The following is a 23,155-nucleotide window of genomic DNA, read 5'->3' on the forward strand; positions in this document are numbered from 1 at the left end:
TGTCCTAATAAAACGTCAAGCCGGCAGCAAAATGAACTGTAATGACTTTCAGCCGGTACTAATGGCCAATAAATCCTGGATTAGGAAGCCTGCACGCACACGCACGCATACACACACACACACACGCATACACACACACACACACACATATGCCGTTGTGCGAACACACGCCCACTCAGGGTCATGTTTCATGACATGCTGCGCCGGGTTCATCCAGAAGTCAGATGGGTAAAGTTTGAGGCTGTTGGCTGCTGCTAATGACTGTTGTGCTGACTTTTATAATAGCAGCAGGGGAAGAAATCAGCAGGAATTAGCATGCCAGGATCATTTCTAACCAGTGATTCATGGCGACTGGGGCTGCGAGCCATACGCGTGCGCGCACACCACACACACACACACACACACACACACACACACACGTAACAACAATGGATTCTGTCACAGATTTTTGCCCTGATGACAGTTCAGTTTTTTTGGTTTTTTTAGATAGAGGAAATTAAATCCTGTGAGTCGAGTTAGCCTCATGGTCTTCCATTATCAACACATATTTACTTGGCCTTTTTTCTAAAAGTCTAAAAGATTTGGAAGAAAAAAAGTGATTATTTTCAGAATGTCAAATGTCTCAGGAGGATCGGCAAAAATTCTCTTTTCTCCTATCTCACACCCTTCATAAGCAGACAGAATCACAACCCAAACTATTGCATATGAAATACGAAGCTCAGTTTTTGTTTATGATAATCAAAATATTTTAAACAACTATTTTTTTGCAAGGAACTTGTGTCCCCACAACCTGGCTGCAGATATCCTTCCCTAATCAATTAGTGAGCTTGTTAGCTCAAAAAAAGAAAACACTGAATCACATGACAAGCAGGATTTGAATCATCAAACTGTTTCCTCATGGTGTTTGTATAAAAGAGGACATACCTTCTCCTCTTTCACTCACACACACACACACACACACACACACACACACACACACACACACACACACACACACACATAAATATATATAATACAGTTGTTTTCCTGCTGTGTGAGGCATAGCGTACAGAGAGGACAGGAGAGATAGAGAAAAGACCAATATAACGTAATGATCTTTGATTACAAAATAATATCCATCCATAATATCCATCCATCCATCCATCCATCCATCCATCCATTTTCCATGCTCTCTTCTTCTCCTCTTCTTCCTGAATTGACGGTTTCGGGAGTCTGCTGGAGCCTCTCCCAGCTGTCATAGGGCAAAGGCAGGGTGACACCCTTGACAAGTGGCCAGTTCATTGCAGGGCCACATAGAGAGAAACAACCATTCACACTCACCCACACACCTACAGTAAATTTAGGGTTCCCAATTCGCCTCACATGCATGTTTTTGGGCTGTGGGAGGAAGTCGGAGAACCTGGAGAGGACCCAAGCAGACACAGGGAGAACATACCCAGAAAGGTCCCACGCACGGAGTCGTACCCTCGACCTTCTTACTGTGAGGCGGCAGCGCTAAGCACTGTGCCATCGTGTTAAAAAATAATATATTTTTACATTTTCAACCCTGTCACTTTAACCCTGTTACCACACCACTGTAATAGCAAAAGAGTCAGAAATTTCTTTGGCAGATAAAAAAAAATAATAATAATAATTTAATATGAACAGGTCCTGTGTGAAATAAATGCTTCACATGGAATATTGTTACTTATTAATGTATTTATTATTACAATTATTACAAGTTATTATTACAATGATTGTATTTTTTGTGAAACAAGCATATTAAAAATGAAAGATATTTTTGAAAAGAAGCAACATCAATGCAAAAGTGGAAATACTGTATGATACTAATATTGGGGAATGCATAACAAAAAATAGGAGAAAAGTATTTATTATTCAAAAATTTGGAGGCCAAAACGTCCTCCAAGTCTGGAGTGACAGTTATCGTCCTTTAATTGGATTTCTTCTTCTTTTTCCACGAGCGCGTGTGAATTTGTGAATATGAATTCCCTCCGGACATGAATAAAGTATCTATCTCGCGATCACGTATAAGACACTGGCAGTGCCAAACGCTGGCACACGCTGCCACCTGGTGCATTATTTGAAAATAGCAGTAGTACATAATGTCTATTGTTGTTTTAGCACTATTAACCTACTTTTTCATCAGAACACTGAATTTTCTGCGCCTTCTCATAAAGGATTGCAACGTGATCTCTGCTGAACTCGCTGGCCGTCTGCCGTCAGAGGTCAATAGGCTGCATGAACAATCCGTGAGGCAAAGCAATCAGCGTGCATGCGCGTGTGATCTAAGCATGTGGTGTGTCCAACTGAAAGACAAATAAATGAGACAAAGTTCTATATATGTCTTCTCTCCCTCCCTTGTTTGTTTTTTTTTTAATCTCTGCTAATAGAATAACATAGTGAAGACAGATGAGAATGTCTCTGTACCAGGGCAGCCGCAAGCTTTCGTTAGCATCACATCACTGCAATCTTGAAATTTGCTCTGTGTACATTTCAACAAGCAGAATCCTTTCTCCAACAATGAGCGAGTCACAGTGACCTGAGTCCAGCCTCATTTAGAACGTGTAGTCCCAGCAGAGCTGTGATTGGCCGGTTGGAGACAGAATCGATTACTGTTTTCAGAAGAAGAAAAAAAACAACTCCACCTAACTACTCTCCAATTCCGGCAGTGTCTCGCTTCAGGTTTTGGCTTCTCGCCAGGTTGTCGTCCCTGCGGCGTGTCGGACGGACGCTGTGACCCAGACAGGAAGGTGGGAGGTGGGGGGGCGGGGCTATGTTTGGGGCGCCTCTGCCGAGCCCCCTCCCTGATTGGGGTGAGCAGGGCCGACTATCCGCTCATGTGTGACGAGCCACGGCCCCCGGGGGCCCCGTCCAGGCCTGACCCGTGCACCCGCCAGCTGCACGCCGGCCGACCCGCCGCCCTTGCCGCTCTCCGACCGCCGTCGACGTCTGCGGGCCTCAACTCCTCTCTCATTTTTTTCTTTTTCTTTTTTTTGAAAGGTGGCTGGTGGCGGCAGCCTTTGGAAACTCCTCCTGCTGAAGGAGAATCGAGTGTGATGAAGCTCCGCTCCCAGGTCGGGGCAGGAACCCAGTCCCAGACCGGGGTGTAGAACTCTCTGGTTCTCAGGGGGGCGAGAAAAAAAAAAAGAGGTGTTGCTGTGACGGATGTCAATTATTGGATCAAAAACATACTATATGAAGTGACTCAGAGAGCAAAGACACAAACACGCAGCTAAAGAAACACACGTCAGTCCCAGTCGGACCCGTTCATCCGGCACTTAACACCCAACGATTAGTAAACCGATCCGTGCACGGGGATTTGTGAGCGCACGGTTACACGGGAAAAGTTGAGACCCCCCGAGAAACCCCCCCCCCCCCAGCGCCTCCCAAACCCCAACCCACCCCCCCCTCTGCCCACCAGCTGTGGTTTCAGACATGTTTTCAGAGCTGCGTCTGTGTGTGTGTGTGTGTGTGTGTGTGTGTGTGTGTGTGTGTGTGTGTGTGTGTGTGTGTGTGCATGTGTCGTAAGGACAGGCAACACTGGCGCTTGTGCGTGCGTCGCTGTATTTTTTATAGTCGGTTTTTATCTTGATCTTGTGTAAATGAATGCACTCCTGGAGGATTGCAGGGCTCAGTTGTGGTTCAGTTTTTAGCATTTTTGGTACTTTCAGGGTTAGCCGACGTAGTGACGGGTGAAATTGTAGGTTTTTGTAGAGAAAAACTCCAGAAAACCCACAAGAAACTTTGTTTCTGTCTTTTTTTTCCCAAAAAGCAGCCAATCAGAGTGCAGCAGCCGCGGCACCAGAACGTCCCTGAGCATCAGCTAGTCCACGCCTTTTCTAGTCGCCGTAAAGAGGACAATGTGAAACCAAATGTGTTCTGTCAATAAACCGAATGAAAAATAACAACGACCTCAGCAGCTCTTTATCGTTCACGAGGTGTCATCACCTTTAAAAACACCTCGTCTTGCGGTGGTGGCAGAAGCTCCACTGACTCGAAAACAACCCTTAAAAACAGGAATTTCCACCCCAGTGCTGCCGGAAACTGGAGCCCAGAGCGCTCGGACTTCCCAGAGGGTCGATTCTCCTTCACTATCGAGTTGTCTGGGTTTCCCCCCTGCGGTGCCACCCGAAGGTCTGAACCTCACATCCGTCCATCCTGCGTGAGCTCCTCAAACGTTTGGCCGTCATTCTCGCAAAGTGCCGGCCAGCGGTCCCCAAAGTGACATGTATTAAAGCGCAGGGTGGTCCCACCTGGGCTGCTGCGCGCGCGCGTGTGTGTGTGTGTGTGTTTGTGTGTGTGCGGGTGCGCATGCATGCATGATCTAAACATGTGGTATGTCCAACCAAAAGACAAATAAAAGAGACGTGTGTATTTTTCTCCCCCGTTTATTGTTTTTTTTTTTCATATTTGCTCATAGAATAACATAGTGAGGACAGAAGAGAATGTCTCTGTACCAGGGCAGCCACAAGCTTTCATTTGTATCACATCACTCCAGTCTGGGCACTTACTCTGTGTACATTTTAACAAGAAGAATCATTACCCCAATCATAAAACCACACCCTGGAACTAAGGCCTTGTTCAGACTGCCGGCCAAAATTCGATTTTTAGCCCATCCGGATTGAAACCGGATGGCTCTTTTGTACTCTGAACAGTCACAAATCACATGAAATCAGATTTTTCAAACACACCGATTGTTTTTGACTGTCCGTGACGTCAATCTACGCGACGCAAGACCAAAGAGCGCCATTGGAGGTGCGAAGCTGTAACGTAATGGAGCAGACAGAAGAAGTGGACAGAGGAGGAAACTCATTGGCTCATCAGTCTGTGGGGAGATGGCTCCATTCAGGCCAAGCTCCAGGGCAATGTATCGCAACAAGTGCTGCTCTCGCAATTATATGACGTCACACACCACACGCGCTGGACGACGCCTCCGCTCCGATGTCGTTGCTAAGGCAATTTGTCACATCGGTCAATATTGTGGCCCAAATATATATGAAGCCATATATATGGCTGAAATATATATGAAGTATATTTTGCTACTGGTGTTTTTTCTTTTATAAAAGACACTTGGCTATTTTAAGATGTTATTTTCATACTGTTGCATAATTATGAAAGAAAAACACTAATAATGATATAGACCTTATGAAGACACAACCTCATTATGAACCTCATTCAGTTAGAATATGTTTGCTCTTTTTGCTTTAGACGTCACAATCCATCTCTTCAAACAGTCATTGTGAAGAAGTCCGATATCAGGTTCCACGTAGAAGATCAAGCCACGAACCTCTTGAGGAAACCAGGGGACAAACGAGAGTCTGGAATCAGAGCCTAAACTTGGTCTGCACACAAAATATCATAATAAGACTGTTGTAGAAACTTGCTTTCAATGATCTTGCTACTGTCCCACTTTCGTTTTTCAACGACTCTTCAAAGTAACTCTGATCAGCCTCATTTAAAATGTAGGCAAAAGGTGAGTTGCCTCACCTAGTTAATCCACGCCATGGTGATGAGTACGGGATTTTCCCCTGCACGTCTGGACCTGGACCTGGAAGATCTTCGCCGCCTGGCGTTACCTGCAACACAGCTCTACAGGCCAGAGATGAAAGTTAGAGTTCAGTGTTTTACACATATGTACATTATGGTGTATGGATGTTGAACATCTGGATTTTTCTTGATAGTCCTTCCATTGTGCTTACCGGAGCACAGGAGTTGCTTTGTTTGGGGCAGAGCTCCAACTTGCAGTGCAGGTAGACGTCATTGCTCCTCCCCGTGAACTCAAACATGTTGAAAGAGAACACGTTGGACAGTCCCAGTCCATTCCCCTGTGACATCAACGTCTCATCATTTGGGTTGGAACATCTGCTCAGAAATAGGAGAGATAAGATTTCCAGCAGTGAAACCTGATTCTGCAGACCCTGACTGGGTCACAGTCTGGAGCTTTTCCTCACCCGTTGACAATGAGGTCGTACTGCACAGTGGCATCCGGGGACGGCTGGTTGGTTGCCCAACAGGAGTCAGTCACCAAGACCACCAAGGTCCCATCTAGACCCACTGCCTTCAGCTCCACCCAGATCTTCTGGTTCAGCAAGACCTCGGTGTTCGGTCCCAACGCGTTAATGAGCGCAGAGTTGTTGTAGGCGTTCATGACCAGAGTGTAATTCAAAACCCCAGATTGAATCTGCTGCACCACGGAGCTGAGGAGCATGCACGCACGCACGCGCACACACACACACACACACACACACACACACACACACACACACACACACACACACACACACACACACACACACGAGTCACACATTTAGACCTCCATCAAGCTCCACTTAGCACATTGACCAGGATCTGCTTCCCACACACCCTTCTTTGATCTTGAAGGAGGCACTCTGGGGCTGTAGAGCTGTGTAGAGGCAGGAGAAGTTGACGAAAACTTGGCCATGGCGGCTGATGATCTCATTTGCAGCGTTGTTCATCATGGAGAGGGTGTTCTTGAAGATAGTTCGGCTGCCATTGGTCTACATGGCATCAGAGGGGCAGATGAACTCACTGACAGCACTGGGATCCTCTGTTCATTGCCAGAAAACAAGACAGAGTGGAGGAGAGAACCCACCGTGACCTCTGACCCGCAGCTGTTGGTGCTGTTGAAGCTGAACTCCACCATGTGACTCTCCTGGTTCAAGTGACCTGTGCAGTTTTTGTCATTGAGGCTCAGAAGGGAGTAGTCAATGTTCTTGTCCTCCAGCAGACAGGCGGCCAGACTCAGAGTGGCCGAGTCCTGCGTGCAGACTGCGGACTCACCTGAACAGCCGACAAGATAATCAAGTTAACTCAACTCTTCAATGTGGATCAATTTCAGTTAAAAAAGACCAGTGACATTCAGTGGTTTTTGTGCTTGCTGCCACCACCCGTTCAACCTAATTTTCTCATTTATATTCACACAACAGCTCAGTGAGACAAACACCTTCAGTTAGGACTCATCAAAACAAAACAAAGAAAAAGTTTCAGATCAATCACTAGCGCATTGATGTATTGTATATAACGTTTTTTGTCAGTACCCAAAGTGTTTGATGAATGGTACTTGGAGGCAAATCCGGCCCGGCAGTAGCAGCCGGTTCCAGTGGAGCTCTCACCACAGAACTCATGGGTGCTGCAATGATGTGTCAGACAGGAAGCGAGAGCCACCGCTGTAGGCAGAGAGTCTGCTATTATTATCAAGTGGTAAAGATTGTTTCCGATGGCACAGATGAATTGGTCACTGGGTAAGTCCACACAGTCCACTGGTCCGGGACTTGTAAAACATTTTGTGCCCTCATGGGATCTGCCAGCTGTCTGTCAGCATAATAACAATTATCGCTGCTAAAGACATACAATTAACCCCTGGATGTCCCAGATCTCTTCCAGCTTAATGAAACTAAGTCTGAGGTCTCCCTGCTTGATGGCACCAACTTGACAAGACATCTTATTTTTATCTCAGGAACCTGTCTGCCAACATTCAGTGCTGTGTAACCCATGTTAGAGGGAACTTTAAATCTGTTTGTTAGTGATTGAAGGACCACAGGAGTGCAGTTTTGTTTTAAATTAAGAACATTGCAAAGGTCCAACGAGGATGTCTGCAGAATTATTCTCTGTGTCAGTGTCTTTGTGGCTTGTGACTGAGATCTTACAACAGTTGGTGGTTGACCTCCAGTTCCCCAGAGTGACATCTGACAGGCTGCAGGCCTCAGCGTAAGACTCCAAAAACTGGCATTGGAGGCCGTCCACCGCTGAATAGTTACACAGAGTGTCTACGCAGGCAGTTATGTAGGATTGTGGGTCAATGAAGTTGTGGCAACCAGCAAAAGATGTATGGTTCATCAAGTTGCAGCTGTTCCAGAGGGGAAAGGGGAGAATTAGCTAGCTGTTCAGTCCCTTAAGCCCCCTTGTGGTCATGTGACCATCAGAATGTGTAAACATAGTCTTTGAATTTGTTTTAATGGGTCACTTCTTACTGGGCGGTGGCTGTGTCGCAGTTGATGGATGGGTTGGCTGTGTCGTGCTGAATTCCACAGCTAGGGGGCGACAGACAGCACTTAATGTTAGAAAGGGCACAGTGTAGCAATGCTCCTGGCATTAATGACCAAATCAGCTTGGCTCTGTTACCCAGCAGCATTGTCAGAGGAGGTGTTCACTGCACTTAGGGTGGCTGTTTGGCTGGGATCAATGGGGTTGCCACACAGGCCCTCGTGTGGTGCTGCTAGTCCAAGCCCTGTTTGATTTCAGAAGACGATTAAGAACAAACTAGTGAACAGGAAGGGTTGGGCTGAAACAAGAAGCAGCGGTTCATACCTGACACGTGAGCCGTGGTGCCGTCAAAAGAGACTGTGATGTTGGCGAATGAGAGTCTGGCTGACACTGCACTCTGGTCCATGGAGAGCTCCACACCATTAAACACCTGAGACGTACTGTTCAGGCTCACTCTGCTGCCATTGACCTACATTGACGCAGAACCAGGACAGACCCTCAGTGATAAAGCGCAGCAGCTTTGACATTGTAATGCCTCAAAGCAAACCGACAACTGAGTTCCTTTGATCAACCTGGAACATTCCCCGTAAAAGGAAGGATCGTCCCATCAACAACAAACCTTCAAGACAGTTTCCTCCTTACCCAAACTCTTCCACCTTGTTCCACATAGATTGTCACATTAGGGTTTTGCACTGAGAGTTTAAGATAGTCCAGAAATGGCACATCCAGACGGCGTCGTTCCCGGAAACCAGCCAACACTTCAAATCTGGAGCTTCCCTGAGACTTCACCAGACTGTAGACACAGCGATCAGGGATGGAGTGGACTCCACCATTGAAGTCAACAACAGAGGAGCCTGTCACAGAGCACACCGGGATGCACCTGTTGAAGAGGAAAGGAAAGTTGTTTGGTCTAGATATGCCATCTTATTCAAGTAAGTTTAGATGAAGAAAAATCAGTTTTACGATGAAGGGCTGCTATGTTTTTGAACAAGAGAGACACATGGGAGACATGTTATGATCACAGTTGACTCTGTTGATGGGGAGTGCTGACTGAATGAAGTGAGATTAATGAGCAAAGGTCACACTTTGATAGAATGGTATGGTCTGCATTCAAAGAAGAATTAAAACTGGACCCAAAATATCTTTACATGTTGTTGCAAAGCTCTCCGTTTCGACACTCGCTGACATATGTTGATTGTCCAGACACAGCATCACAGGTACGATTGAAACAGGTTCCATTTACTGGTCCTGTAAAGCCATAGGTGACTCCATAAGGGGGTTCTAGGAGGTGAGGAAAGGATCATAAAATGAGTTTCATCTGTCAATCAAACTGAATACAGACTGAAATGCAACAAATTAACAACAATAATATTTTGCTGTGATGATCCATTTAGATCCATTTTACCTGAGATTCTGCACCCACTTAAGTCATAGAATCCTTCAAAAAGTGCTTTTGTCTGACTAGATTCAACTGCCAGCACATTGGATCCCTGGACTGTCACATTAAAACGCTGGAAAGCAATCAAACAAGAGGAAGGTGAATGATGAGATTCGAGAGTGGGTGAAGTTCTCTCAAATCTGCTGAATATTTTTAGCCATCTATCAGTAAATACAATGACTGTTGTCACTTCGACGATGTCACACTTTGGATGTCACTTACAACACGAGATGCAGTGAAAATATAAAAAGGAATGTATTTCACAACAGTCTGAGAACCGTAGCTTTGAAGTCTGTATTTGATCTGAAAAGAGAAAAGAAAAATATGCTTCAAAATGTAGTATTGCTTTGTTAAAAGAATCTCATGTAAAATTTAAAGTTTGATAACTCACAAAAGCATTAATGGTTTTATATTGCTCAATGAAGACTTGACATGTTAAACTCTGTTTCACGTTTGGGAGGGATGCAGGAGGACTGCCAGAAGAAATGTCTATTTTCAGCTCTAAATGGTCGGCGTTTGTGTATCGCTCCATGAACAGACAGTCTTGTGTGACTCCAGAGTCGTCTTTGAAACAAACGCCTGTAAAGGGAGCGTTGAAGGAAACCTATAAAACAGAACAAACAAGTTGTTGGTTTTCAGTCAGTTTTTGAAAAGATTTGGTTTGAGCAATGGTGAATTGACAGGAACTCTGAAGTTAATCCTGGATTGTCTCAGTAATTTTAGTAATCCGAAAGTTGGTAGAGGGAAACAGGCACGGGCAGTCTCGCTGACGGCAAATTATATTTTCAATTACTGATGGAGATTTCTAGCTGCCACCTACACTTGTCTCAGTACCTGCCCATTGCGCCATCTCACTTTGCATGCTATACCACAGTTCCACACTCACCTGTTGCCAGATTGCTCCTCTTCTACAATGCATGACTTTCCAGCAGTGTCTGAGCCACAGTAAATCTGCCTTCCTTTCGGACCCGGACACAAGTGCGAAACTCTTCTGCGCTATCTGTTTTCAAGTTTGGCTCAAACCACCGTCCTCGTGTGGAACACACTGCTTTAACAGTGCTTACTGACTCTCCTAATTACACCCACTCAGTTGATAAAACAAATTTTTTTTCTCCATTATTTTGTTGTGCTTGGGTCTCTCCGAGCCTTACATCATTTTCACTCTCTGACATTTCCTCCTATTTTGCTTCTGAGTGATTACAGACACATTCAACTACAGCCACATGTTAAAACTACAACAAAAAAAAAAAACATGCAAAGTTCCTTGTCTAGGTAGGTGCATGTAGGCTCAATAACTAATCATAAAATAAAGTAGTAATCTTTGACCTTTTAACAGTGTCTTTTCACATGAATGGGACTTTCCGCTAAGCATCAGTCAGCATTAGACAGCAGCAGGTCTGTCTTATTGGTGTGTTCTAAACAAGTTCACCTCGGGCAAAGAATGTCTGGAATAGACAGATGTCCTTGGAGAGCAATGAAAGTTGGAGCTGAGGGTGCTGTGTCAATGGCAGGTTTGCCATTCTTTCTGTTCAAGCTACATCATGTGGGCCTTCCTGGTCTCTGGCACAATTGTGTTGAGGGATCGATGGCTGACAGGTCTGGCAGAGGGGACTAACCTCCACCTATCTAAAATATAACAAAAGGATGTCTGTCAGACTTGGAAAATGGTTCTGACAGACGTTTCTACTCCTTGGCAAATACGCCATCAGGGAATGGGAGATGACACTGTGGTTGGTTCATTGCATGTTACGCCGCATGTTACGCCACAGTCGAGATGAGTGGGGAGATCAAGGACAACCTCTTTAACAACCGTGGGCCTGGTGCATCGACCATTTTTCCACTGTTAAAAAAGCAAAGGTGGATTTGGACACACCCTGAATGCAAGTGTGTCCATACACTTCAGTCTATGTTCTTTACATCGTTTACATAGGGCGCCCACTTTGACTGTACTTACCTGCAGCAATTTGTACTGACGACCATAGAAGTTGATGGGACAGCTGGAGATGTTGAAATCTCCTGTAGAATTAAACTTAGTCTGGGCCTGAGAAAGATCCACCTGGATGAGAGCAGCTGCCGTTGGAAGGAAACAGACTTCAGTCACCGTGAGTCAGTGTGTCCAGGGGGCAGTAATTGAACCCTCTTCATCTCTGTGGCTTTGTGCACTGCCTACTACCCAGTCTCATATGTATCAGAAACATTTCATCATCAAATGCATTCGAAACGAACCATCTCACTGGCTGCTCACCTGCCACCAGGAGCAGCAATGAAGTTGTCTTGAGCATGATGGAGCTGCAACAGCAAACAATGACAGACAGAACCAAAGTCAGTTGCACTGCTTCCGCATCCCCAGTAGAGCCCATAGGGTCTCGACTTTACTACTTTATTTTACGTTTAAGTACTGATGCCTAATGTGTCTTACCTTCTGATAATGAAGCGGCAGCAGGTAAAGCCTTCCGATGTGTCGGTTGGAGCTTTCTAGATGCTCTGCTCTGGAGTCTTGTGGTCTCCCACTTTTTATGTCAATTTTCACACGCTGAAGAGTCACGTCACTCACATTCTCTGAACGTTTGGACTCCACAAACCGGCTTTTGATTACAATGTTTTTCTGTTCTTAGTGTTGAACGCACGCACTTTGTGCCTTCAACCTGGTATGTGTTTGGATTCAATTAGGGCAAGGCAAATGAGGACTTTTACTATATACAACGTATATGTCCCTCTTGGTTAGGTACATGTGTAATCACATGAACAACAGAAAAATGTTGCATGTTTCTGTACCAAAGTGTTGTTGGATTGAATAATGTCTGAAGGAAAGCTAATGTTTTAGGGAAGCGAAAGAAATGACTTTTGGCTCTTTACAAACTGAAAACAATCCATTCAAAAGGAGGGATAATAAACTGACTCAAACACTGGGTTATTTTTATTTTTTTTACTACAGCTGAAACAAACACAGCTGTAAAAACACTGTAAAAACTATTTAACAACAGAACAGTAACCAGTGTTTCCCGTACTTTGGCTTTCTTTGAGCTTCCCACCCAAGGTGGTTGACACCTGTCAGAGAGGATGAAACTAACTAAAAAAAAGAACTACCTCAAATAGATACATTACCAGCTAACCAACTAACAACTAGCATGGCACGATAATGTCTGTGTCAGTCGCTTGAAGATGGAGAGAGCTATGAGTGCTTTGTGAAAACTAGCTGAATCTAAATTAGTGAGGGGACATGCGTAGGTTGTGGTGTACAATCCAACTTCCATTCATCAATCCATTTTCCATTGCTTATCCGGAGTCGGGTCGCGGGGGCAACAGTCTCAGAAGAGATGCCCAGACTTCCCTGGTCACCTCCTCCAGCTCATCCGGCAGGACCCTAAGGTGTTCCCAGGACCTGCCCAGAGACGCAGTCCCTCGAGCGTGTCATGGGTCTTCCCCGGGATTTCCTCCCGGTAGGGCATGACCTACTCCTGGTGAACATGTTTGAGTAAACCTCTCCAGGGAGGCGTCCAGGAGTCATCCGAAACAGATGCCCGAGCCACCTCTCGATACAGAGGAACAGCGGCTCTACTCCAAGCTCCTCCTGGGTAACTGAGCTCTTCACCCTGTCCCTAAGGGGGCGCCCAGCCACCCTACAGAGGAAACTCATTTCGGCCGCTTGTATCCACGATACCATTCTTTCGGTCATTAAACAAAGCTCATGACCATAGTTGAGGGGAGGAACGTAGATCGACCCGTAAATCCAGAGCTTTGCCTTTCGGCTAAACTCCTTCTTCACCAGGACAGATCGGTACAGCAACCGCATCACTGCAGACGCCGCACCGATCCACCTGTCAATCTCACGCTCCATCTTTCACTCATGAACAAGACCCTGAGATACTTGAACTCCTCCACCTGAGTCAGGGTCTCTCCACCAATCCAGAGATGGCAAGCCACCTTGTTCTGGTCGCAATCTAACTTAGAGAGATTAATTCAAGGGGACATTCATGAAAAATACAGTTAAGAATGTCAACCTGAAGCATTTAATTCCATCAATGAACATCAGTGGTGCACGCATGGAACTGATGAATATTGTGGCGAGGTCTGCTTCAGCGCATGATTGATTGAAGCCAGTCTCAAGGTGGCATAATGCTTGATGGTTGATTCTTTGGTGATTAAAAAGTGAATTAATTGTCGCGATGAATCCCCTAGCAAAACAAGCAGGCTATTTGCAAACTCATTTTTGATTTTCCTTTTTATAATTTATTTAAATTTCGTTTTACGTTAATCCATGGAATCACAATTTTATTTTTTCTTTAAAAATAAATTAAAAACAAATGAAAACTACCTGGATGTCTTGTGTCTCATTTCTTCACACAGTCACTAATTGCCTGCTGTTTTAAATAAGACAGGATCTGTTCTTTGGAGGGTCAAACTACAAATTCAGAACTTTTTAAAAAGCCTCTGAATTTCTTTGTGTTTAGTAGCCCTAAGTATGTCAATTAAAGACGTGAGTAATGTTTGGTGACTTGATTTTCGCCGGCGCTCTGTTGTGCCATATCTGGACTTAATGGGCGTTTACCCACAGGTAAAGCCCTAGGTAACATCTCGGTACGGTACGGGTCGGTAATCAGGCATTTCCACGAGCCCCAGCACGTTCCCAGGGTTCCTTCTCGCAGGACTCTTGGAACTTTATTATTTTTATTGAATTATTTATTTATTTATTTATTTTAGGTGGCCAAAAGGTGATTGTTAAAATCAATCACCAACCGGTGACTTTTCTCAACAGCCAGCGCATCAGGGAAGGTCTGGGGCCCTGCAAAGCTATACCGCGGAAGTGCGCTACACACAAAACAACAAAACCCCACTGGGTACTAGGTTGGCAAACTGTAGACAATGCTCGAACGATGTCCCAGCTCCCAACATCGAACACCAACCTGCCAAACCCGCGTCCTAGTTGAACTCTCGTCACCACTACTTCGAAGAGAATGTGTGCCAAAAAATGGATACGGCATATGTGGATGGCTGTTCTTTTCACCAAGAAACTCAGGTCCGCACCAGGGTGGGCATCGTTTGGGTCAACGAGAAACTCTGCTAGCCTCAAAACTTCAATCTCGGGTCGCAACCCTCCCAATATGCAGAAGTCGCTGGGATTCTTATCATGTTCCAGAAAGTTGTCGCCAGCAACATAAAACGGTGATTAGGGGTGTAAATTGTAGCCTTCATGGCGATTCGATTCGATTTAGATTTCTTAAGCGTCCGATTCGATTATTTTCGATACCTCAGAATTCCCCCTCGATTCGATTATATATAAATATTAAACTTTCGAAGAAACCAACCAAAGGAATATAAAACTTGCATTTTATTAAATTTGATTCACACAATAACAGTGCAAACTGCATTTAAAAAAAAAGAAAATAAAGTGAAGTCTAGTGCCTACTATACATAGACAGCAAGTCTTTTTTTTTGTTATAAAAAGGCTGATCTTTAAAGTGCAAGTACATCAATCCTACTCTTGCTTTTTAAACAAATTATTATATTTCAAAATCATCATTTTATCTCTCTGAGAATGAGGTAATTGTGGTCACACGTGGTCTAACTCTGACCTATAGCAGCAGGTGCACAGTTACTCAACAAAAAAGAACACAACTGGTAAACTATTATTATTCACATATTTTTGAGCTATAGCAGGAAATGCAAAACAGTTACTCAGCAAAATTAGTAATAGTGCAATAAGAACAAAAAGTAACATAAATCAAGTTTTGTTATTAGAATAGGATTTTGTTTACTAGTCAGTCCTTTTTCCTCCATGCGAGTGATTTTGATTTTGTTATCAGTGAGAATAGGATTCTTATAGCCTGTTTCATTTGAGCTCTCTGATCTGCGGACAATTGCTTGTGTGAAATAAATTTACTTGTTTCCCATTAATCCTCTGCATCTGAGTCCTGCCCCAAGTCCCGGCCTGACACATGGGAGCTCTACTATCACAATAAGTTGACATATTTCACAGGAAATAATTTTTGGCCTTTTGGGGGGACTACCGTGATGTCGATGGCAAAGTTGTAAACTTTGCCATTTAAGTCAACCAACTTCTCAAAGACCCATCTGTTGATTTCTTTTTTTAAGTAAACTCCTTTGAACAGGAATATCAAAGTGTGCTGCAATTAACAATAAATTGTCTTTACGACATGCATGAACCTGCTCAATCGAAGGATTGTCCACAAACTTTTGCAAGTTGAAACTCATTTTGTCATGTGCTCAACAAAGGTCACAAGTAAGTGGGTGGCAACAACCCTTAACCTGGTGAGTTTAACACTTTGTGACTCTACGTGCATGAATGTATGGGTTACCCCGTCCTTACCTTGTTCCAACCTTCCCTCCACAAACCTGGCTGTCCAGTGCAGAAGTCAAAGTGAGAGAGCGAACAAAGAAGGAGGAGGGTCTTTAAACTGTGACGTCGCTGCTGACTGGCTAAGTTGGTCGGTTGAATGAGCCAATTCTAGTTCTAGTTCTTCGAGTTCCCCTCGGTGTCCACAGGTGGCAGCTAATCTTCTTGATCACAAGCGTCACCTGCCTTTCTGCATTCCCCAGCTCGCCCCGTAGCCTCTAGGTGGCGCCAATCTTATTTATCTACTAATCTTACACTTATCGCGAACCCTAATTCAATGCAAGTCTATGAGGGTCAAAGGTCAACTTTGTCCTAGAGACATGGGGCCATTGCTGCTCCATCAGGATCCCCTAAGACACACCCACGCCAAATTTGGGGCTTCTAGTCCATGAGGAACCCCGAAACCCTAACTCTAATTCCAACCTTATCCCTAACCCTAATGTCATACAAGTCTATGAGGGTCAAAGGTCAACTTTAACATTTTGATTTGGGCTGCCTGAGAGAACTGGTTTCCCTCGGCTATCATGTTTCTTTACTTTCATTAAAATCGCGAGTAAGGGGTTGTGTATGTGTGTGAATTTTTGACGATCTGCGGACGGCAGCGAAGTTGCTGTTCGCTAAGGAAAGCGATGGTGATTTGGAGAGGCAGACAACGGCGTGTGCTGTTGGAGGGCTACAACAAAACTATGTCTTCGATTCTACACTTTGTGCTGTAACTGTGGTGAGAGATCAGGACCATTCGTTCTTGGTGTATACGGGTTCGGATAACAGACTGGTGGGAGAGGGTTTTTAATCGTAGTGTATGGAGCTTCAGTAAAGGCAATGAAAAGTATCTACCGACTGCTTTTATTGTGTCTCCAGTAACTATGAGCTGCAATTCCACTCGAGGTGAGAAGCGCCATTGTTGTGTATGAACTCGTGAGTTGCACAGAGCACCGTGTCGTTACTTTTTTGGGGGGAGAACACAAATTAAGTAAAAAGGTTCTCGGTTGTGTCCTCAGTTATACACAAACTCGTAGAAGCGCCACACATTGAAGGAGATCGTGTCTTGAATGTTCCGGGAGCACATGCTAGCGAGGGTATGTGGAGCATGCGCACACGCATTGTCCAGTTATACTCCGACGAAGGCACATACATGGCAGAGAAATTCGAATTCCAATCGCATTATCTGGGTGTCTCAATCGGAATTCTCCAATTCCACTCGGAGTTCTCAAACTCCGATTATAGTCGGACTAACCGACCTTGACACGCACGTGAGTTGTCCGATCATAGTCGGGCTAAGGCAATAATTCGATTTTCTCGAGTGTCACGTAAACGCACTGACTCGCTCTCAGGTGCGCCATTCTGACCGAGCATCTGATACGACTTCCATAATCATGTCCACTCTGCCCACGTTCACTGACTCTGATCTTCAAAATTTTCAGGCTCTGGATCCCACCATTAAAGCCATGATTTTGCACGTCTCTGACCCTTCAACTGGTCATGTCACCCCGCAACTGCTTGATTCCGTGCCAGGGTTGAAACCCCCGTTCAATGCTAGGGGGTCACTCCGTGTCGTCAAGGGCTTGCTTATTCATGTCTTCGAGTTCCAAACTTTCTCCTGCGTTCATTGTACCCCACAGTCACAGTTTTGTAAATAAGGATTTGTTCTTTATAACTTGCCTGACTAAATAAAAGTTTAACTAACTAACTACCTGTTAGGACATATGAGCAGCCCACCCGAAAAGTTGAACCTGGAATTACAAAACGTGCAAGCACACACATCGCACACTCATTCACAATTACACATAGAGGAAGAACTCCACACACAGCTCCACTTTGTCTGTGTGCCCCCCCCCTTTATCTGGTATTCGCTTGAATTTAATTAGTTTTAATTGAGCAAGGACTGTCAGTACCTTTCAGCTGGTTAAACCTGTCACTCAGACATGTTGAAAACTTGTCAGCCCACAGTCTTTGCTCTTCATGTTTTAACTATGTTTCCTTTCCCATTATGTCTCAATAAATTAACCTTGGTCAGTAGCCCTGACACCACAAAGAGGGGGAGAGAGTAGGGCAGAAAGGAAATGTAGAACTTTTTCTCTGTGCCTAAGTGTATAATGATACACTTTGTTTGTGTGCAGCTACTCATCATTTGAGTACGGATCACAAATTTTTCCTGCTCCTGTGTAAAGTGTTAATGAGTTTGCAGTCTCAGCCAACTGTGTTGGGGTTGTGTTGCAAGTGTTTGTTGAATCTTTGCTGATGCTCTGGACCGGAATCTCACGTTCTGCCACCTTTTGCGCCAACTTTCACATGCTGAACAGTTACGCCACTCACATTCACTGAGAGCTTGCACTCCTCAAACCGGCTCTTGATCAGAACATTGTGTGTTTGAGCTGGTGCCAGTACATACCTTTTGGGCTGAACCTAGTGTTTGCGTGGCACTAATTAAGTGTTAAAAAGATTGCATCTTCTCAATTGTCAAATCCAAGTCAAGTATGATGGGTTTGACCTGATGTGTTGAAAGCACTGTAGGCCTTCGTACTCCATGTTCTATTCATCTGTTGTCTGTCAAGAGGTGTCTTACCAGAACTACCCTTCGTTAGGTACTGGTGAAAGGTGAAAGTATTGTACCATTGTGTTGCTAAATTGAATAATGTATTGAGGAAAAAAAAATCTATTAAAGAAAACTAAAGAAATGACTGAAGGCTTTTTACAAACTGACAACAAGCCACCACATCTTGGTATGATCAATTACCTCAAACACTGGGTTTTTCTCTTGGAGATGCAAAAAAATGGTACTCAAAGACGACAAAGTTTCTTTGCAATTTCGCCTTCTTCTTCTTCTTCTTCTTCTTCTTCTTCTTCTTCTTCTTCTTCTTTGTATTTCTTTTTTACTTGAATTGACAATTTGGATATCACAGCCATCTATTAAAACCAAAATCAGAATCCTCTTTACCTTTGTATTAACAGAGCATTCAGCCTTGGAGTAAAATGAAGTCTCATGAGAATTTCTACAATGTAAATAACAAAATAATGCCTCACAACATGTTTATCAGTGACAGTGTGAGTTAATCCTCACACCTAGGTCTCAGCATGTTCTTTTATTGTGAGAGCGCAGCCAGGCAGTTGGCGCTTCGTAATTGTTTTGACCTGAGAGCAGGAGCCACCTGCTTCTATTCCAAAACCATGCCAGGTGCCCAGGAATGATGCCAATGGTCCAGTGCAGCACTTCTTTAGAAATGTTACATTTAAAAAAAAAAAAAAAAAAAACACTAAAATACATCACAGAGTGTCTCACAATACATAACAAAATACAATTGTTAAAAACTCACACCTCATAATATGAATGTGTGCGCGCGCATGCATTTGCGCGTGTTAAAAGCCAAAGTAAAATGTGAGTATTGAGCATTATCTGCAAAATACCAACAGGCTCTGCAGTTGTGATGCTTTGCGTTTCACAAGGCTGTTTCATAAGGCTGTGCGTGTGTGTGTGTGTGTGTGTGTGTGTGTGTGTGTATGTGTGTGTGTGTGTGTGTGTGTGTGTGTGTGTGTGTGTGTGTGTGAAAATACACATGCAAAATACATGGACGTGCACACACACTAGTTGGTGCCTGGCTGGTGCAGCAACCTGTTATGTCATCCTGCTGCACCAATCAGGCGTTTTGCTATTTCGGGATATTTGTGTACTCCCCATATTTGCCTTGCCCATTGTTGCTGTTTGCAGCCATGGCCCCTTAAATCTGCACATCAGCATCCCAGTATAGGTACAGAATCTGTCCGGGGCTACGGAATGTGTCCGGGTTCCAACGGCAACTCTATTAGCACAAACCACAAACTACACACACATATATATATATATATATATATATATATATATATATATATATATATATATATATATATATATATATATATATATATATATATGTATACATATATATATATATATATATGTATATACATATACACATACATACACACACATATATATATATATATATATATATATATATATATATATATATATATATATATATATATGTGTGTATGTATATGTATATGTATATACATATATATATACATATATATATATATATATATGTATATATATATATATATATATATATATATATATATATATATATATATATATATTGGATAGAACAAACGACCAATATATAGATTGATAGATAGGTAGATGGCTATCTATCGTTCGTTCGTTTGTTCGTTCTTTCGTTACTTTTACTAACTATTTATCCGACCGCTATGTAGTTTGACCTAATAGAGTTGCCGTAGGACGCCGGACACACTCCGTAGCCCCGGACAGATTCTCTACCTACACCGGCTCCTCAGCTTGTCACCGCTTTGCTGTAGTTGAGTATTGTGGCCACAAGATGGAGGCATTTCGCCGCGTCATTCGTCCCAGAGCGGCAGAGTTTCCAGAGTGTACGTGAACGCGAGGGCCCTTTAGTGCTGCAACTCCTCTTTCAGCCAGCAGGCGACTTCACCCCACCCTCCTCTCCAGTGTGTGAAGAGAGAAGAACATTTGGACAGAGTTTCACGCTTGTTTCCTCCACTGTGGCCACACAGACAGCAATGATCTACAAATCCCTTGTTTGTGTCTCGAAACATGGCCAATCAATGTTTTTCTTATTCTGACACTTTCTCTGGCCATGCAACTCCTCCACCTTGCTTTTACCTGTCTGGACCACCTGCTTCCTGCGCCCATGCGTCTCAGCGTTATGAGCGCTGAACCAAACCTTCTCATGAAAATACTCTTAGACGCAGCTTTGATCACGTCAGGTCAGCGGCCTTTTGCTCAGGTTCAGGACCCCGTGGAGCATTAATACACTTGAAAAACAAATATACACATATATATATATATATAAATATATATACATATATATATATATGTATATATATATATATATATATACATATGTGTGTGTGTGTGTATATATATATATATTCAGTGTCCTGGCCCACCTTCTTCAGGAACAGATAGTGTGTTGTTGTTGTTGGGTTTTTTTTCAATACACGCACACAACTGCACACTGCAGAGGATCCAGCACGTCACATCTACAATATGTTTGTCTTTGTCTTTCTATTTTACATTTGAACAAAACTGAAAAAGTTCAATTTTCTCTTCGTGGAACCTTCCTGTGTAGCAACTCCTGGGGTTTGATTCTACACAACACGACAATCTCGACCTCTTTTGATACGTACAATAATCTTTACCTTTACTCTTTTGTCTATAATGTGCACTTACTTGCTTTGGTTTAATTTTTTTTTTCCCTTCCACAAAATCGGTTCCTCTGGGTCTCAGCGGTTAAACTTATTTTTTTCTCTCTCCAAGCCGAATTTTATCTGCTGCAGTCAATTTGACTGAAGAAACACTGGAGTCGCAGAGTGTTTATAGAGGCCACTTCCTTCCTAATGCAGCGCACACAATATGGAATAACACCAACACACACACACACACACACACACACACACACACACACACTGCTCTGGTACCTCAGCAGCTGACACGCCCACTAAACACAGCTTCCCTCCTATTAGCTGCAGTATCGCCTCCATCACCATCTCTTTGTCCATCTTCATCCTGTGGCGCGCACGCGCGCACACACACACACACACGCATACACGCACAGGTCATAAGTCAAAAGGACTTTGAATGGCAGGAAGGGAGTGGGGTTGTGGAATTGTGAACAGGGTAATATATGGTGTGAACTGCACTCTACTCTGACCACACACACACACACACACACACATACACACACAGGTTGTTCCAACATCTAATCTCATCATCTGCAGGTCCTTGCGGCTAATTTACCTTTACTTCCTGCTTGGGAGGAACCTGAGGTGTGTTCATGCTCCACCTTCACTTCCTGGATACCGAAACAAAGTTCATACGCTGACAATAAAGAAACACTGCATGAAAAAAAGAGCTGGACGCTGCAACTGTTTTATTGGATTTCTGCTGAGGAAAACTACTTCTGCTGTGAAATGAAAAAAAAAATTGAACAAAAAACAGTTTTTTTTTTTTATCACCAGTGCTTCAAAATCCCACCGAACTCAGTCAGTCACTCTGAGATAGATCTTTTTTTTTTTCTCCTCCTGTGTGGATGATCTTGTGTTTGCTCGGTGAAAGAGACCAAGAGGTCTCTCTGCTGGGCGTGATGCTGAAAGGTGCCAAAGGTTTAAAGAAGAAGAAAACTAGAGAGGGATAGAGAGAGCAACTCTCAACTATATACAAGTACTGTGTCGAAAACAGATATTAGCTTACATAGTTAATTATCCGGTAATGAGCAAATTCAAATAATAAAAACAGATTAACTCAAAAAGAAAAAGAGTAAGATCAATACACACACTGTAAGATAACCATAAATAAGTAAGGCAATGAACTGTGTGTACGTGTGTGCGTGCGCGCAAGTGTACAGATGTGCGTATATGTGTGTGAGTCTGTGCTTGGGTGTGCAAGTGTGTGTCTATATGTTTGTCTATGCGTGTGTGTGTGTGTGTGTGTGTGTGTGTATAAGTCAGTGTTAGTGCTGGTTAGTAATTGTCCCCGCCCCCCAGTAGATCGACCCACTGTATTCAGGGGTGCAAAGTGTATGTGTATGTATGTGCACTTGTGTGCGGATTTGACTAAGTTGCAGCTGAAATCGGGGGTAGCAATATCCCGGGGCACCCAAGCCGCTGGTGAGCAGGGCGGTCGCAGTGCACCACCTACGTGTCCATAGTGCACTTAAAATTGGAGAGTGTCCGGATGGAACGGCGTAGCAGGCCGATAGAAGCCCTCATCCAAGGCCCTAATGAAGATGTCAGTGGATCACTGACCGCGAGGTAGCCAAACCATCCCCGGCTATGGGTGTAGCCAGCACCCCAGAACAGCGGTCCATCGTTGGAGAACCTGGGCTGTTTCAGGCAAGGCTCCTTTGTGCCAGATGTGACGTCAGGAGGATTCAGTCCCAACCAAAGTAAGACACACGTGGAGTTTAAATGTTTAAAGGCCGCTGCAAATGTGGGATAATTTAACGGCAAAATGAACAAAAAGATGTAAGGAGTTGTGTTGCGTTAATGTTACGGTAACAATTACGGTGGTGGTATTCAGTATTCCGAACAGCTTTTCATTGTTCGGCATTGTTCGGCAACAGCAGAAGATCAGAAAAGAAATGCTGCAACAGGGGAGGTCATTCGAGCACAATTTGTTTGTTTTTGTTTTGTTGTATGTGTATGTAGTTTTATTTCGTTCAATAATGCAGGTCAAGCAGGCTATGCAATATTTAGGTTGTCTGCTACTGGTAAGCTGCTAAGCAATCCCACCTGTCAGAGCCGGCTGGATGGGCTCGTCAACCTCGGGAGGTAGCCCA

General features: G+C 43.9%; 1 protein-coding gene across 1 annotated transcript; it reads right to left on the reverse strand.

The window, feature by feature from the left end:
- Positions 1–5,103: 5,103 nt before the first annotated feature.
- LOC142904915 (alpha-tectorin-like) lies at positions 5,104–9,627 on the reverse strand. The gene is made up of 14 exons (XM_076051314.1): positions 9,410–9,627; positions 9,153–9,285; positions 8,647–8,884; positions 8,329–8,473; positions 8,143–8,248; positions 7,992–8,051; positions 7,668–7,867; positions 7,059–7,187; positions 6,614–6,801; positions 6,364–6,518; positions 5,952–6,197; positions 5,700–5,862; positions 5,488–5,589; positions 5,104–5,289 (listed from the first exon to the last, which is right to left on the reverse strand). Coding segments are annotated over exons 2-13 (1,734 nt in total). The 5' UTR covers positions 9,155–9,285; positions 9,410–9,627; the 3' UTR covers positions 5,104–5,289.
- Positions 9,628–23,155: the final 13,528 nt, after the last annotated feature.

The sequence above is a fragment of the Nelusetta ayraudi genome, unplaced genomic scaffold (assembly GCF_046127955.1).
Source record: "Nelusetta ayraudi isolate G7.1 ecotype Tasmania unplaced genomic scaffold, CSIRO-AGI_Nayr_v1 ptg000134l, whole genome shotgun sequence".
NCBI lineage: Eukaryota > Metazoa > Chordata > Actinopteri > Tetraodontiformes > Monacanthidae > Nelusetta > Nelusetta ayraudi.